Here is an 18,521-nt window from a genome sequence, read left to right on the forward strand (position 1 = left end):
GTTGTTCGTATGATTATTTCTAAGAACTAACTAACATGCTTTTGATGGTCAAAATGACGAGAAACTACTCTGTGCAGACACCAGACGTAACCCTGTGTTCGGAGGCGAATTAGAGCGCGTCACGTCATCTGGTACACAGCAAGGAAGTGATGTGGCGTGCTCTGATTTGCCTCCGGTGTCCGCACAGTATAATTAATCTGAATTGAGGCTTCGTTTTAGACAGCTTTATTACTGCTTTCTAAAGTTGCTTTCTAATATAAGAAATTCTTGACTCAAAATTTTTATACTAAAAAGCTGCTAAAAAAATAAGTACGAAAGCTGTTTCAAACGAAGCCAACGGAAAAATATTGTAAGAGGATAGTACTAGAAGGATGGGAAAATGCACATTGAAAAAAATAATTGTAGAAAAGATGCATTAATAAGATAGATAAATAAGATAATATGAAAACAAAAACAAAAACTACGAAATAGTGCAACAAAAAGCAGGAAAGAATGAGGATTTATAAAATTACGAACAAGATTAGCATGACCAAAAGTGAACTCACTCATTAGATTCCATGCTATAAAGGTAAAGATGATGGCATGCGAGAAGTTAGGTGAAACTTTAAAAAGAGGCTCCCTTTCTTTTTAATCTTATTAAAGAGAACCTCTATAAAAAGAAGCAGATTTCTAGAAATTTGCTCAACAGCAATAGAGATCTATACGCTTCAACTACAGATTTTAGAGAAATATGCCATTGATGAGGAGATTCATAAAGCTTCAGAAGCTATAGCTGATATAAGTGCTTTTATACACAGCAATAATGCCCTCAATCCTACTGATAAGATTTCCTTTAGTGTAAGCTAGGTGGGATGTCTTTTATAAAAATGACTTCGGATAGTTCATGAATAAAATCAGCTTTCAAAATCATAATATAACTTGGGATATCCTCGACATCCTCATCCATTGTTATGAATGATTATTTAAAGAACATAAATCTTCACAATATATGCCCATAACATTAAAATTCATCGGATTATTATTTTTTCTTATAAAGTTTTTCATGACGCATATACTTTATAATATCAAAATATACGGCATTCAAAACATGCAAGACATGACACAACCAACATTATAATCGACAAGCTATATACTGACATGTCCAATTTAAAATAATAAATAAATAAATAACACGTACTTAACATTCGTGACAAACTATGATGCACAAATATGAACATGGTGACACGGATATGACATGACAAGGACATTGACATATTGATTATTAAAAATATAGGATACGGACACGAGTTACGGAGTTAGACAATGTATTATAATTTTTATATTTTAAAAATAGTGTATAAAGATTAAATAAATATAATATTAAAAATAATTTTGAAATAATAAATCATTTAACTAAAATTTGTGCATAAAATGATTAATATTAGGATGTCAAGAGTCGGACATCGATGCCATATATTAGACATTGAGAGAGGAGACGACAATGTTGAAACATCGATGTGAAGTGGGCGTTGATCGTCAATGTTAAGAAGACATCGGATAAATATGAGCTATCAAGCTGTGGGTGTAGAAATTATTAGCGTCGGGCATCAATGTCAAGACAGTGTCAGACTTTTGAAAAGTCAATGTTTAAACGACATCAGACATCGATGTTGAGATGACATCAAACATCATTGTAAAACAAAAGTCGCGATCCGCCAAAAAAAAAATGAAAATGAGAATATTCGATGAATGAGATATTGAGTGTTGGTGATTGATTTAGTTTTATGGATAGAAAAATAAGAAATTTAACTTTTTTTTTATTTTAAATAAATAAAAATTTTAAATATATATATATATATATATATATTATGTAATATTTTTAGTTTCTCAATAAACTATCCCATGCTCATGCTGTACAGTGTTTGCATCACCTGTCAATACGTCATAAAAAAATAATACTTTAATTAACCTATCCCATGCTCATGCTGTACAGTGTATGCATCACCTTGTCCATGTCAATACGTCATAAAAAAATCTAAGATGATTAAAGAGGCATTCATTTTGGATGAAATGTAAATATTTGGAGAAGAATCGATGTTTAAAGTTCAAACACTCATACTCAAAGCATTCAATAAAGATACTTTAATTAATTTAGCCATTCAAGTGAAATAAATCTCTCTCTAATTATTAAGCCTTCTCAAGCAAAAGAAAAATTAACTGATTAATTTTAAAAGTTCAATTAAACCAAAAAGTACATATATTATGGAAGCAAGATTTATTCTCGTGAAATGGCTATTCATATTATGAAGATTATGAGCATATCCCTAAGTTATATTAGGTTTTAGAGACTTGAATATTATAGATGAACTATAGGATATTTACGGAGAAAATCTCACCAATATTAGGACTGAGAGTGCAAATTGACGTAGATAAAAAATAGAGTCCGCAGGAGATGAACAAAGGAACCATATCAAATCAAATTTCTCAAGTATTGCATGCTGTGAAATCTACCCATTCAGCAATTTTTTTTCTGAAATCTTCAGGTTATGGGTGGATTTTTAGAAAACTTCAGTTGACCTGAAGATTTATAGAAATCTGTTGTTGATCTGAAGATATCTATAAATCTGCCATTAATAAGCAAATTTCTTCAATGGCAGATTTATGCTTCGTTTGGGACAGTTTTTTTATTGCTTCTTAAAACAGCTTCTTACTACAAAATTTTTTTATTTTTGTACTAAGAAATTGCTTTAAGAAGCAATAAGAAAGTCGTTACAAACGAAGCCTTAACCTCTTTTATTTTTATAGATAAAAAAAATCGAGTATTTTTTTAACTAATTTCGCCAAACAGTACTAACCTTGCTTTGCCGAAGGTCAACCAGAGCTTTATACCTCCCAACGGTTGCCATGCTTCCGAGGTGTTTGTATACAAACTGATCACCCAAATCTATATTTTTGGCTTGGTTTGCATATCCGCCACCTGCTTTGCCGATTTGGTTCAGTAGGCGTGCTAGGTATTTCCCTTGCCTCTCTGCTACCTATATTGACAGAGCATTCGAAAGATTGGATGCTATGATGTTTCGATAAGAAACTCTGAAGAGAACGAAAAGCTATAAACTTCTTTAGGCAGCAGAACCATTTTTTGGGCATTTGGTGAGGGGATGGTTACTTGTTGCATGAAAATGTATGGCTTTATGCAAGCTAAAATCTGAGGTTATTAAAAAGCTAAATATTCATTCTTTTATAGAACTCATTTTGTTAAAAGAAGCTTTGAATTTTTTTAGAAAAATAACTTATCTGACCTTAGCATACACTGTTATATTCACTCATTCCTTTTTAATTATCTTGTAAGATATTCTTATAATGGATATACTATATAGTATATAATACTCGTTTTTTAAATAAAAAATTAATCTTCTAAATTTAATTTAATTTATAGGTGCCTAGCTATTAGTAAATAACAACAAATCAATTGGCAATAATAGAATTCCTTTTTATAAAAAAGATATTGGGTGGTAAAAGTCGATATCCAAATTGAGCATGATAGACATCACAATATAATAGTATCATCATCATTATCATCAACAACAATAACAACAAGCCTTTATCCCACAACTCCATGAATTTTTTTTATTCATTATATCCTATTAAGAACCAAATTCTCATTTAAATCTATAAAAAAAGTCCTTTTAATACTTTCTAACCAAATCTTTTTAGATGTACTCCTACATTTCTTAACATAGATCAGGTATAATACATATATTTACTCTCCTAACAAGGTTATTAAAAGACTGATGTTTTATGCGACCAAACCATCTAAGTTGACTCTTTATAATCTTATATTCCACTGGAGCTGCTCTAGCTTTTTCACATATAAACTCATTTCGTGTTCTGACTCTAAAAGTGAAGCCACTCATTCACCTGGGCATTCTCATATTTGCAAAATGGAACTTAGTTTTATGTTTCTCTTTTAATGGTCAACATTTTGCGCCATCAAACATTGCAGGTCTAATCACCAACTTATAAATTTTTTCCTTCAGTTTGAAGGGAATTTTCTATCATAGAAAAGGCACGATGCATTCCTCCACATTAGCCATCCAACTAGAATTCTACTACAAATATCCTCATCTATTTCACTATTACTTTCAACAATAGATCAAAGATATCCACAATGTGCACTTTTTTTAATAACTTAATCACCAATATGACAATCCCACTCCAAAATCTATTACTACTAAAATTACACTCTATATATTCGGTTTTAGATCTACTAAAAATGAAAATCTTAATACTCTAAGGTTGACCTACATAATTCTAGTTTTTCATCAACTCCCTCTCAAGTCTTATCAACAAGAAGAATATCATCAACAAAAGCATACATCAAGTTACATCCTCTTGCAAATGCCTAGTAAGAACATCCATGACTAAAGCAAAAAGAAAATATGGGCTTAAAGTTGATCCTTAATGTGATCCAACTAAGATAGGAAAATACTTTATTAAACCACCTTGTTCTTGAATGAAAGTAACTATATCAAAGAAATGGCTAGAGTGACAATATATTGAAGATGAGGTAATTTTAAATAAGCTTAATTGATTAGTACATACAATGTCCCATGGTATGAATAGATAAAATTAATGCTAGAGGATTAAGGAGGAGAAGGTGTAGACCTAAGTTAACATAGATAAGAATTATTGGATATGCTTTGTAAATAACGAATTTTTAACACATTCCGCAATACTCCATAAGAATGAATGGAAAATGAGAATTCATAAAGATGAGTTGAAATAGTTAGGATAAAGTTGATGATGATGAAAAAGATGATGAGACATTATATTTCTAACATATATTTAATTGCTTTTATTTGTAAAAATAAAAAATAAAAAAATAATAAAAAAAAAACAAAAATTGCTTTTATTTGTAATTTCATAATTATGTCTATCTTGATTATTTAACCAACACGTCAATGTCACAATTACCACAAAATGAAAAAAATATTTGTGTAAGAGAAAAAGGAAGAAGGATGAACCTAATGGCAGATTCTTCTTAGCACAGTTCAAGGACCTAATTAGTCGGTTTGAAAGATTAAAAATGCCATTTTGTGTCATTATAGATTATAGATGGAAGGATCTACTTGCTGATTATGGTTGACACAGGGAACCTAATTGGGGTTTTTTTAATGAAGAGACCTATCTACCCACTATGAGAAATAGCAATAACCTGTTATCAAACTAACCAATAAAAAAACACAAGCAAACCTGTGCTAAAGCTGGTAACACAGTTTTCTGAGTACTTTCAAGAAATCCGCTACAGTCGCCAATTGCAAACGTGTCTTGTATTGAAGGAACCCGAAGCCATTCATCAACGCCAATCCTGCAAAAATTTCAGCTCCCTTGTGTAAGAGCTTCACAAATATGACAATAACAACGAAGTCCGTAAGCGGAAGAGCTAATACTTGCATGTAATATGTGATAGTAAACTAAACATTATTATTCTACAATCTCAAGATCTTTAACGTTATAATAACTAAAAAAATATGAAACAATGATTCCAACGCAACAGCATTGAGTAAACGACAATAGAAAGCAGCAATTAATTTTCATTATAAGATGGAGAATATACCTCCCACCTGGTGACTTCGGCAACTCCAAAGACTTTGTAAACTGGGAAGGACCTACACCAGTTGACCACACCAAGAGGCCATATGGAACTTTAGTGCCATCATTAAGAATTATGTTTTCAGGCTGAACATCTTTGACAACCCCACGGACCAGGCGTACCCCAGACTACAAAAGTGTTTGGAAAAAATGGTAAAAAGAAGAAAGAGAAAACTTTATTTTAATTCTAATTTCCCAATAAGCAGAAACCATCTATGACAAGAAAGCATCAAAAGTAAGCAATATCATCTTCTACAACAGAAAATGTATAACTTGTCAATAATTAGTGTTAAGCGCATGAGAATATTGAGTTTGATTTCACAACGAATTGCTTAGAAATATCTTGAAATTTAAATATCAAGTGGTTGGACTTAACTCATCGTGGGCTTCAAAATTTTTACTTTATTGATGCCACGGTGTCTCCGCATATATTCGGCGAGAGTTTTAACGGATTAAGTTCCGCACGAAATTTTTAGAAGGCAGATTGATAGATATAAGACACTAACCACCAATTAGAGTATATATGTCACGTCCTTACCGGTAGGATATTATTTGAGAATGAATTTCAGTGATATTCTTGAGTGGACATTTACTTTTTGTGAGCTAAAGTTGTTCTTAAATTCATTGTCTTCATCAAACTATTGTGGAGAGTGGATGATTTTTTTTTAAGTTTAGATGATTAATTTCTTTTTTTTTTAATTAGAATATGCATGATGCAGAGTCGTAAATAAGTTATAAATCTGATGACACCAATTATAAAATAAAAATCAAGCATGGAGCCCAATACAATGTGCATTTGGCATCCAAGTCGTATAGTGTAAGAAGTGGGAGTTAACTAGAACATCATTTAACTATGTTTGTGTTGTAGTTCATATGAAAATAGGCGACTACGAAAACTATGTTCATTCGTGTTATTTTGTAGAAAATTATATGATAATTTATGCGTAGTAATATGTCACCAAGAATCCCCCTTTGATCAGGCACAACTCTTGATGCAAATATGAGTCAGAAGCTTCCAAAATTAAATTCAAGATCATCCGAACTCTGATATCAGCAAACATACAGTCAAATTGAACAACTTAAGTAGATGAACCCAACGGCACCAAATTTGATCCAATCTGAGCCCAAATGGTCCCAAATCAAAAGACCAAAGCCAACTTAAAAGCTTCATAGCATCAATTGGAAGATAAACTGATATCCAAAAATGACATGCTTATAACAGAATCGAGCAGCTCGATGAGAAGAATCCAACAAGCCCAAGATCACTCAATTCTGACATCTCTAAGGCGCTTAAATGCTAGATAAACATTCCATGATCAATGGAGCTAATACCAGCCATCTGATGGAACACTCCCAACATGTCCTTAATCTTCTCCATATTTACTAGCCATGTCACTACCCCAAAAAACTATAAATAGACCCTTATTATTCACATGAGAGAAGGGAGGAAAAAGAGAAAATGTTCATGGGCTTAGAAAATTCTAAAGCTCCACCTCGGCACCACCGCCGTCAAATTCGTGCCACCGAGCCGCCGTGTTGGATCTCCCCCGAGCATTGCCATCAAACTCCATCTGGCAATCATTGGCGGTCCTTCTGACCACCATTTCTCGACTATGATCCTTCCGACCACCATCACCCGACTATGGTCCTTCTGACCACCATTACTCGACTACGGTCCTTCCGACCACTATTACCACCTATAGCCCTTCCGACCACTTTCGCCAGCATACAGTCCTTCTGACCATTGTGGTCCGCCAACTACGATCTTTTTTACCACCGTCGCCCACCAACTATGATTTTTCCAACCATCACCGCTCGACTATGGTCTTTACAACCACCATCGCCAGACTACGGCCCTTCCGACCACTGTTGCCCGACTACAGACCTTCTGCCACCATTGCCTAACCACGATTCTTCAGACCTTCATCACCCGCTGACTATGACCCTTCCAACCACCGTCGTCCAACTACGATCCTTCCGACCACTTTCGCCTGCATACGGTCCTTCCGACCACTATCACCCGCCTACGGTCCCTTCCGATCACCTTCGCCAGCCGACTATGGTCTTTTCGACCACTGTCGCCCAGCTATAATCCTTCCAAACACTATTGTCGCCTACGATCCTTCCAAACACTATTGCCGGCCTACGATCCTTCCAAACACCGTCGCACGAGTACGACCCTTCCGACCATTGCCTGCCAACTACGATCCTTCTGACCACCATCGCCAAACTACTATGATCCTTCCGCCCAGCATCGCCAGACTATAATCTTTCCGACCACTGTCGCCCGACTATGGTCCTTTTAACCACTGTCACACAACTATTATCCTTCCGACCACTATCACCTGCTATGGTCCTTCCGACCTCCATCGCCCGCAGACTACAATCCCTTCGACCATCATTGCACGATTATAATCCTTCCAACCTTCATTACCTACCGAATGCAATCCTTCAAACCATCATCATCCATTATGGATATGCCAACCAAACAAATAGAATAACATTATCTTGAGAACAACTATTGTGTCATTCTCCAACTACGTAATGTACTATATACGATGTAAATTTGCTACATTTAGTCAACACATTCCCTTGAGGAAGAGCATCAGTTGTAATCGACTACAAGCAATAGTGAATTCATTCAAACTGGGCAAGGCCCATGATTTTTCCCCTTTTTCTGGGGTTTGCACGTAAAAATTATGGTGTCTTTTATAAATGATGCACCCCTCTACCTTATATGTTTATGTGTTGGATCTTCGTACAAAGTTTGGACGCTAAATTATGTATCTCTTTACCGCTGTGAATTTTCCAAGACGCAATAAGTATAACATCATGCCTTTAAATGACGCTCAAGAGAAGCCGAAGAGTGACAGGATTCTATCATTGCCACCAAGATATAATAAACTTAAGCATACTACCAAAGATGTGAAAGAGGCCAGCAAATCAATATTCATTACATTCTCAGAAAAGAAAAAGTCAAGTATAGCTACTGCCAAAGCTTTATTGCAGTAAATATAAGCAGAGTGGATACAACAGCAATATTTTTGGTAAGAAAAAGTATAACAATGTGAAGATAAATAATGAGGAGATACATGTATATGATCAAGAAATCAGGGAAATATATACCATAATGGTTGAAATGGTGACTTATATAATTAGATAATTTATTTACTTCAACAAATGCTTAATTTATATTTGTTTTATTTCAAAATGATGTTTTTTTTTTTAAATTACATTTGATTCAATTGGAGAGACAATCACACTCTAAACCAACAGCACAAACTTTCACACAAGGATCTTCTAATACAAGCCTTTTGGTAAATTCATTAAAGTTTTTTCTTTCTTTCAAGTTCATTTTATCTTTTCTTATATGAATGTAATTAAGGTTTCTTACTTCTTTAGACATATAGGTCCAAAAGAAAAAAGACAAATTAAATGAAATATTCATCTATCACATCAAACTTTTTATCTGAATACTATGGGCAGCATTACATAGCTGGAATATTTTAAGATTTATTTTATTTTATTGTAATGAGAAAAAATTGGAAGGATAATACCAAGTTAAGCGTTGCAGAGATGAGGATGCTTAGGTGGATAAGCGGCTTTACCCTTAGAGACATAATACAAAATGAGCATATACGTGAAAAGGTTGGAGTAGCTCCAATGGAAGATAAGATTAGAGAGAGTCACCTTAGATGGTTTTGTCCAATTAAACGGAGGCCTTCTGATGACCCAGTTAGGAAAGATGATGTATTAGATTTGACTTATATTAAGAAAGGTAGAGGTAGACCTAAAAAGACTTGGATAGAAAATATTAGAAATGATCTTTCTTTATTAGATTTAAATGATAATTTGAATTTTAACAGGGCACAATGGCGAAAAAGGATTCATGTAGCCGACCCCACATAGTGGGACAAAGGCTTGATATTGTTGTTGTTGCTGTTGAGAAAAAATGGGAAGGAGATCAAAGATTAGTTTAAATGGCATTTTTCGTAATAACAAAAAAACTACTTCATGTGGTTGTCTCAAATAGAAAGATTTTCAATTTTATTTAATGAACTCTTGTTAAGATTTTAAAACCAAATATATGGAGTGTAATTTTAATAGTACTAAATCTAGTGGGAGTATTCTGGCTTTGGGCAATCAAGTCACTAATAAGAGTACACGCTTTAGATATCTCGGGTCTATTGTCCAGAGTGATGGTAAAATAGATGGGGATATTATTAGTAGAATTCAAGTTGGATGGTTGAAGTAGAAGAATGTAATTGGCTTGCTGTGTGATAGAAAAATACCACTAAAATTTAATAGAAAATTCTATAATATGGTGGTGAAACCTGTAATGTTTTAATTTTTATGGCATAGAATGTTGGCAATTAAAAGAGAAGCATAAAATTAAGTTAAATGTTGCAAAGATGAGGATGCTCAGGTGGGTGTGTGACTTCACTAATCTTAGACACGAAATGCGAAACGAGCATATACGTGAAAAGGTTGGAGTAGCTCCAATGGTAGATAAGATTAGAGAGAGTCGCCTCAGATGGTTTGATCACATAAAACATCGGTCTTTTGATGACTCAGTGAAGAGAGTAGATGTATTAAATTTGGCCTATATTAAGAAAGGTAGAGGTAGACCTAAAAAGGTTTGATTAGAAAATATTAGAAATAAAATTTTGTTATTAGACTTAAATGAAAATTTGACTCTTAATAAGACAAAATGGAGAAAAATGATTCATGTAGCTGACACCACGTAGTGGGATAAAGTGATGTGAAACAATAAATGGAATTGCAAGATTTTAGTAAGAACCGTAGGAAGCTTTTCTAAGTGGGAAGGGAGGAAATAATTTGAATTTCAAATTATTCCTCAAAGGGTAAGGGGCAGTGGTTTAGGAAGAGATTAGGGGGCTTTAATGGAGGCTATGAATTAATTAGGAGGGAGAGAGGATTAGGGAGAGGTGGCTGGCCATATAGAGCTAGGAGGGAGGTTAATTTTATTAAATATATGGCCCCCAAGGAAAAAATAAAGATTTGAAACAAATATGAATTTAATTTCAGATTTGTTTAAATTAGGCAGGTTTCCTAATTTAAATTCTAGCCTTAGAAAAGAATTTAATTGAATTCCAATTAGGAAGCTTTTCTAATTAACTAAAACCTATTTTAGGAAAGGGAATAATGGGTGTTTGAAATTTGAATTTCAAATTTGGGAGCAATGGGAGGGGCCGGCGATTTGGACTTGTGGAGAGGGGCAGATGGGGGTTTGGAAGCCGGCGGCTAGGTGGGTGGTGGCCCGCGGGTGGGGCGGCCAAGGGAGGTCGGCGGCGTGGGATGGGGAGTTTCGGTTTAGGGAGGGGATTGGGCAACGAGAAGGGGAGGCCGGCGGGTGGTTGGGTGGGATTGGTGTAAACTGTAAAGGTATAAGAGAGAAGAATTTGAAGAACTGCGAACCTTGGATCCTCCAACGTTGACGGGTATTGCTCTCACCCTCACCTAGGGTTTCTCCTCTCAAGAACTCACTAAGAGATCAAGCAAGAAAAGTGGAATTCTCATTCATCATCATCATTAGAAATAATACAATGACTAAGCCCTAATAAATAGGCCTCCAAAAGCACAAAAATGTAAAAGACACATATGCCCTCAGGCTACAACATGAAACAAATCCCCCATAGTGGTAAAAGTGGAAAACTGAAAAGTAAATAAAAGAAATTCACTAAAACATCATAAATAGAGACTATGAACCGTAGCCGTCGATCTACGATTCCTCCGATGGTAAGTACGGTAAAATCTCTTGTGGATATCCTCATCATAAAGGCTTGATGTTGTTGTTGTTGAACTCTTGCTAAGATATTTTAACTTCTCAAACAGCAACATGAAGTTTCAAAACTTTCAAAAGCTATTTTTGAGAGTAATGGGTGCCAACACTAGAAAGGCAAAACTCTATTTTGTTCATATATATATATATATATATATATATATTCAAATGATTTCTTATAAGGAAAAAAAATCTCTTTATAAAAAAATTTATATAAGCTGAATATATATTTTATTTTGTCAAAAATTAAAATTTCAATAAATCAATGCACAAATTTAAAACTATTTTTTTTTCGTTCAAATAGATCCAAAATAAACAAAAAATTCCAAATGAATTTGAAAAAAAAAACTTATTGGCATTATGCATTGATCTCAATCCATGCTCGCTTATATACGAGCATACTTGTTGTACGCAAGAAAATATATAGTTAATTGACATTTATATTTACTAAATAATTCATAAGAGAAGATTTTCCAAAAATCCCTACAATTAACACCATAAAATGGCGGCAATGGAGAAAAAGGATTCATGTAGCCGACCCCACATAATGGGATAAAGGCTTGATGTTGTTGTTGTTGTATTAACATCATTAACTCCAACATCCATTACTTTAGAAGTAGAGATCATTTATACCCCTATTTAAAGAGTCAATGAACTAAATTGGAACTTTCACAAAGTCGGAAATCATTTTGATTCTTCATAAAAGTCAAGGGACCATTTTGGTCTGTCACTTTTTGCCATCATGTGATATCACTATGATACCCTTGGTTACCTTCCAATTGCAATTCCTGACGGTCAAGTTGCATCTTCCTTAATGACTTACCTAATGGAGTTCAAACACCTCTTTAAAGATGGACTATGTCATGCTTTGTAAAGTTTCCAGATAACCCCATTGAAGATCAGATTCCTCTTCATTTTCATTAACAAGTCCATCTAAAACACTTCGAATTTCTTCATACTCAGTATATGCATCAATGTTGTTGCTTTTTTTTTTTTTCATTTTCAAAATATATTTATTTACATTAATAACGGTTTCTCCCCAACCCACCACAAGTTTCATACTAATATATGATACATTTTGAGACTCTTCTAAAGTATTATAACAATCTTCTTACAATTCTTCACTAAGTAATGCTCAAAAGTATCATGTTACCTCCAGAAATTAATTTCAGTTAGCATTCCTACTTACTATGTACAGTAATATGTAAAATAAAACGAGGTCCTTTTTATTCAAGCGTGCAAGTAATAGGAATACACATGTCCCTTCCCCCACTCCTCTCAAACATAAAGGAAATTTTCCTTTAAATCTAAAATATATAAATCTTCTGACATAAACTAAAGAAAGATAAACAAACTGTAATATTTGGCTTTAATCCGGAAGAAAGAAATATTATTTCACTAAGAAAAACATATCTGTATTGGGAATAAAGAGCAATCAACTCTGAAAAGCAGAATACTTTGGCACAAGGAATTGAGTCACGTACCTTAGTTAATTGCTTCGTGGCATACTGTCTCAAGCGGACATCAAAAGATGACAATATCTCATTTGCCTACATAGCAAGCTAACACATGTTACGCAAGCTGAAAAAATAAATACTAAAATTCAAAACCGTGCATTGAGAAAACCTCAATTAGGGTCACATGAATGTATTCTTTAACATGAGTGTATCTTTCATGAACATCACTAGTAATGAAATCACTTAGTTCACCACTAAACTCAACTCCCGTTGGACCACCTCCAATAACAACACAATGTAATAGCCTGCGCTTTTCTTCCTCCGATATGCCTATATTACAGAGGATTAAACCCATCATCAGTACCAGCTACTTCCTATGCCATCAAAAATGTCAAATTTCTTGAGCAAACTTAGATAGCAATTTAGTCTAAGCAATGCACTTGAAATTGGGAATTTCTGTAATAAAAAGGACAGTAACATACTTTTGTTAGGAAATACTTGAAGATTTCAAGTAAAATCTAACTATCGTGACGAAAATAGCGAGAACGATCAATCAATCCAAAGGAAAAACCGAAAAAACGGAAATTTTATTGTGATAATCAAACTAACGGAAGAAAAATAACACGATATAATTAATCCTCTATAGAGGAGTATCTATCTCTCCCAAATCTCTAGATGCTGCTAGAGCCCAAAAACCTAAACCTAAGAGATATCAAATTTCAGCCAAATTCAAGATGCTCTGACCCTAGGAAAACAAACTATTTAATGCATACAATTCACAAGGAAATCTCTAAAAAGCACCTACTTTGAAATTTCCCTCCCAACTTCCTAAAAAATCCTCCTAAATAGCTTCCTTGGACCTGGCGGCTTAAGCAACACGTACAGGAGAGACTGAACATCCGCCTCCGTTCTGCCTAGGCCGTGTGAGCCGGTCCATAAGGGACCGGTCTAACAACTTTCTAGACCTGGATGACTTTATTAGATCTGTTATTATTGTCAGCACATATATTTCTGTGTGCAAACCTGATTAGCATATCATTGTATCTGAAAATTGTTCAACAAGAATGTAGGTGATGCCGAACTGTAGGTTCTATTCCTTGAGTGTAGCTTTGAAGCTAATTGTGCGTTATGTTTATCGATATGCCCTATTCTTTTATTTGTGTTGCTTTTATGCCTGATTTCCTAATAAGGTGTAACGGGTTTTCAGCGGCTTAGCTTTCGGATAAGGTGCCATTGGGGAAACATATTATGTGGTTGTTTTGAATTCTTGATTTTTGGATAAGGTTTAAAGTGTGAATTTGATAGTTATCTTAAATCAGATAGGCTTAATCTTATACCAACCAAATCTACTCACTTAGAGATGGGTAGTCTATCAATAGATGTTCTCAGTCATATAATTTTAGAACATTGATAGAATGAAAATTCTTCATTTAGATTTAATGTGTGTAGCTTGAATGTGTGACTCCGTCACAGACAGTACAAGTGTCGCTACCTAACACCAAGAGAGTACTCACTTTGTATCAACAGAAGGCCTAGATTACATACGTGGTTTGCGAGTGCATTCTATTTAAGATTTAGTAGATCTGAAATTATAGTTGTGGTTATTAAATTATAATTGCTCACTGATTTTGTGTGGTTCATTTTATTGCTAATTTCTTCAAATTTAGATCATTAAATTAACATTTAGGCTCTAATTTTTATTTTTACGGTTTGCATTTAAATTCGCTTGTATGACTACATATACACAACATCAACAACAACAACATCAAGCCTTTGTCCCACTACGTGGGGTCGGCTACATGAATTCTTTTTCTCCATTGTATCCTGTTAAAAGTCAAATTCCCATTTAAATCTTATAAAGAAAGATCATTTCAAATATTTTATAATCAAGTCTTTTTAGGTCTACCTCTACCTTTCTTAACAAAAGTCAAATCTAATACCTCAACTTTCCTAATCGGGTCATCGGAAGTCCACCGTTTTATGTGACCAAACCATCTAAGGCGACTCTTTCTAATATTGTCTTCCACTAGAGCTACTCCAACCTTTTCACGTATATGCTCATTTCGTATCCTATCTCTAAGGGTAAATCCACTCATCCACCTAAGTATCCTCATCTCTGCAACACTTAACTTATTATAATGCTTCTCTCTAATGGCCAACATTTGGCACACCATAAAACATTGCAGATCTCACCACCATCTTATAGAATTTTCCCTTAAGTTTGAGGGGTACTTTTCTATCACACAACAAGCCCGATGCATTCCTCCACTTCAACCATCCAACTTGAATTATATTGATAAATATCCCCATCTATTTCACCATCATTCTGAACAATAGATCCAAGATATCTAAAACGTATACCAAGGTTTAAAATTGCGTAACTGCGCCTCGAGGCGGTTTTCGTCCGTGAGGCGAGGCGTAAGCCTCGAGGCGGTCTGAGGCGTAAGCCTCACGAACACAGAATTGCGTAAATGAAAAATTAAGGATTTTAGCAGGAAAATAATAGCAATATTGGAAAATAAGAAAGTAGATGCAATAAAATTATGTCCCAAAGTACAAAATCACAAAATATCAGTTTAACAAAACTCCCAAAATATAAAAAAATCAGTTTATCAAAACTCCCAAAATACAAAAAACATATAAAATGAAATCATATCCCATCACTAAATGGGTCTTCAAGTGAATCTTCTTCTCCAATTGTATCTATGAATGCCATGTCATCTTCATCTTCAACATGGCTCACTTTTCTCTTCCCTGTTCATTAAAAGAAAAGATTATTAGCATATTAATTGGATGAACCACTCATTATCAGGCAGACTGGCAGAGAACATATACCTTTACTTGCAGAGCTAGTAGATGTGTGTGGTGTGGTACTAGTGGATGTACCCGTTTGATCTGCTTCGCCCCTCAATACATCCACATTTAGATCTTCTACCTGTAAGTCTGATAATGATAAATCTGCCTCATCATCTATGAACCACTCATTATCAGACGACAGATCATCACACACCAACGGGTCCTCATCATCTTTCAACCCCTTATTCCTCAACCTCCTATCTCTTAACCTCTTGTTGTGCATTATGTATACGAGGGAGTTCATTCTGAGTGTAGATAGTCGATTTCTTCTCTTTGTTTGCACTTGACTATATGTACTCCAATTTCGCTCACACCCAGAAGAAGAACAAGTGAGGCCCAACACTCTCACAGCAAAACTCTGTAGCTCAGGGGTGGAATCACCAAATTGGATCCACCATTCAACTGTTTTCAAGAAGAAAATATAATCAAAATTCAGAACTGAATAAAGTGTATTGCATTTACCAAATTAATTATACCTGGAGACCGTTTAGAAATGGTAGTTTTTGCTGCATTCAAACCAAAAAAACCCTCTTTATTCCGGAACAGAACAAGCTGTAAATCTGCAAGCTCCCTATCTGCCTGCTCCGGTATTAATCTTTCCATACAGTGATATAGACCAAGCTTAACTTCCGGATTTGAAGATTTTTTCTCTGAATATTGAAATTGAGGGTTAAGATAATATGCAGCTGCATGTAGATGTCGGTGTAACTGCACCTCCCACCGAGCATCAACGATATCCCAAATCTCCCTATAACTTGCCTCCTCTCCTCCCAAGTTATGTGCAATCAACTCCTTGGCCTCATCCATAGCATTATAAATAAAACCCATAGCTGGTTTCTTCTCTGCATCCACTAAGCGTAGAACTTGCACTAAGGGTCTCGTGCTCAAAATGGCATAGGTCACAGTAGCCCAAAATTTATCATTCAGAATTATCTTTCTTATCTCCTTTCCCTCACTCTTCTTCCCCCAAGCAGAGTTTAGCCATTCAGTTGATGTAAACATGGCTTCCAAAGGTTGCCTCACCTCCATCAAGCTCTGCAGTGTCAAATAGGAGGTGGCAAACCTATAGATTCACAGTGCCCAAATGTTAAAACTACGAACATACAGTTGGAATGATTTACAATGTAAAAAATATGAACATACCTAGTGGTTGCAGGTCGAATGATTTCTTTCTTTGAAAATTTTCTCATTAAGCTTAAGACCCAAGAGTGATTGTAGATGAATTTTGTAATCTTCTTCGCCCTAACAAGAGCACTCTTGTGCTGAGGTAAGTCACCAAGATCCTCCAATATGAGATCAATACAATGTGCTGCGCAAGGTGTCCAATAGAGGTGTGTCCTCTTCTCCATCAACATCTGACCAGCTGCTTTGTATGCACTGGCATTATCAGTCACTACCTGGACAACCAACTGCTCTCCAATCTCCTCAATAACTCCATCAAGTAAATTGAAAATGAATGTAGCATTCTTCACCTCATCAGAAGCTTCAACAGATCTTAAGAACACTGTACCATAGGGATTGTTGACAAGGATGTTTATCAAACTCCTACTCTTCATGTCAGACCATCCATCTGACATTATAGTCACACCTGTCTCAATCCATGTCCTTTTAATCTCACCAATGGTTCGCTCGGTGTTCTGCAACTCCTCTTTTAAAATCCAAGTGCGCAACTCATACATAGAAGGTGCTTTCAACCCTCTTCCATACAATCCTACAGACCGCATCATACTGAAGTAGGCAGGCGATGTAGCAACATTAAATGGTATTGCATTTTCAAAAAAAAACCTCCCAATGTCCATGCAAACCTGTCGCCGACCCTCTCTAGTACCAGCTGCAGGCATCATCTCTGCTTCTCCTCTATCTGCTCCTGCAGTAGTCATGTACTGATCCATAGGACCCCGTGCACCTCTATTATGTATAGTGGAGGAGGAGCCCTTTCCACTCTCGCTCCCAAAATAGGCACCTTGGTCGACCCTTTCATCAAATTGCTGCTGTTGTAAGTGTTTGACAGTGGTAGTTTTCTTCATGTAAGCACATATTTCTTCCTTCACATTGTCCGGCACTTTTGCACAAGGTGCTACGTTCTTGTGAGAGCATGATAAGTGCTCCTTCATGCGGGTTACTCCGCCCTTCACAACTTTCTCACAAAAGTTGCACTTTAAATAGACATAGCTCTTCTCGCCGCCGCCAATGTCAACTTGTACACTATACTTCCAAGAAGGGTCCCTCCGCAATGACGAAGACCCCTTTTCCTTGCCTCTTACCATGATCCCTAATGAAAGAATCGAAAATTACACAAAAAAATTCCAAAAATCTAAAACCCTAAAATTTCTTTCATTTCAAAAATCTAACCAAAAAGTAAAAAAAAATACCTAAAATCCTTTGTGGACTTCTCCTACAAGGCGGCCGGACACTTCAACTTCGCCGGAGAGAGGCGGCGCCGGCGGGAGAGGCGGCGGGACGGTTGGCCGAGCGGACGGGGGGCTCTGGATGTCGCGACCTGGAGCAGCAAACGGGCGGAAAATGTCGGGATGGAGCTTAGGCCGATCGGGTGTGGAGATTTAATGGAAGATTTTAAGTAGGTGGGCCCTTGGGATGAGGCGTACGCCTCTCTTAAAATTGCGCAATTGCGCAACAGAGGCGCGCCTCAGCTTCCATGAGGCGTACGCCTCACCACTGCCTCCTATTGCGTATGCCTTGAGGCGTTTTTTTCAGGAATTGCGCAGAGGCGCGCCTCAAGGCGCGTATCTTATTGCGCAATTTTAAACAGTGGC

At 35.7% G+C, this 18,521-nt stretch overlaps 2 protein-coding genes across 2 annotated transcripts in view; both read right to left on the minus strand.

The window, feature by feature from the left end:
* Positions 1–18,521, minus strand: part of LOC110102416 (internal alternative NAD(P)H-ubiquinone oxidoreductase A1, mitochondrial) — a 40,993-nt gene that overhangs the window by 312 nt on the left and 22,160 nt on the right. The window contains exons 3-7 of the mRNA XM_020830749.2: positions 13,061–13,221; positions 12,919–12,984; positions 5,597–5,760; positions 5,233–5,347; positions 2,835–3,014 (exon numbers count right to left, since the gene is read on the minus strand). Of these exons, the coding sequence (XP_020686408.1) occupies positions 2,835–3,014; positions 5,233–5,347; positions 5,597–5,760; positions 12,919–12,984; positions 13,061–13,221 (686 nt within the window). The remainder of the gene's footprint in view (positions 1–2,834; positions 3,015–5,232; positions 5,348–5,596; positions 5,761–12,918; positions 12,985–13,060; positions 13,222–18,521) is intronic.
* Positions 15,652–18,486, minus strand: LOC114580886. Its single transcript, XM_028699722.1, has 3 exons — positions 16,891–18,486; positions 16,224–16,810; positions 15,652–16,149 (listed from the first exon to the last, which is right to left on the minus strand). The coding sequence occupies exons 1-3, from the start codon at positions 18,012–18,014 to the stop codon at positions 15,677–15,679; spliced, it is 2,184 nt and encodes a 727-aa protein (XP_028555555.1). The 5' UTR covers positions 18,015–18,486; the 3' UTR covers positions 15,652–15,676.

The sequence above is a fragment of the Dendrobium catenatum genome, unplaced genomic scaffold (assembly GCF_001605985.2).
Source record: "Dendrobium catenatum unplaced genomic scaffold, ASM160598v2 fragScaff_scaffold_1374, whole genome shotgun sequence".
NCBI lineage: Eukaryota > Viridiplantae > Streptophyta > Magnoliopsida > Asparagales > Orchidaceae > Dendrobium > Dendrobium catenatum.

What these genes read in the sequence shown, in the direction of transcription:
- LOC114580886 (XM_028699722.1), bottom strand. Translation starts at nt 18,014, where the DNA reads ATGGTAAGAGGCAAGGAAAAGGGGTCTTCGTCATTGCGGAGGGACCCT. An exon ending in ATTCGACCTGCAACCACTAG is followed by an intron (nt 16,811 to 16,890) that starts GTATGTTCATAT and finishes GTGAATCTATAG; the next exon opens with GTTTGCCACCTCCTATTTGA. An exon ending in CATTTCTAAACGGTCTCCAG is followed by an intron (nt 16,150 to 16,223) that starts GTATAATTAATT and finishes TCTTGAAAACAG; the next exon opens with TTGAATGGTGGATCCAATTT.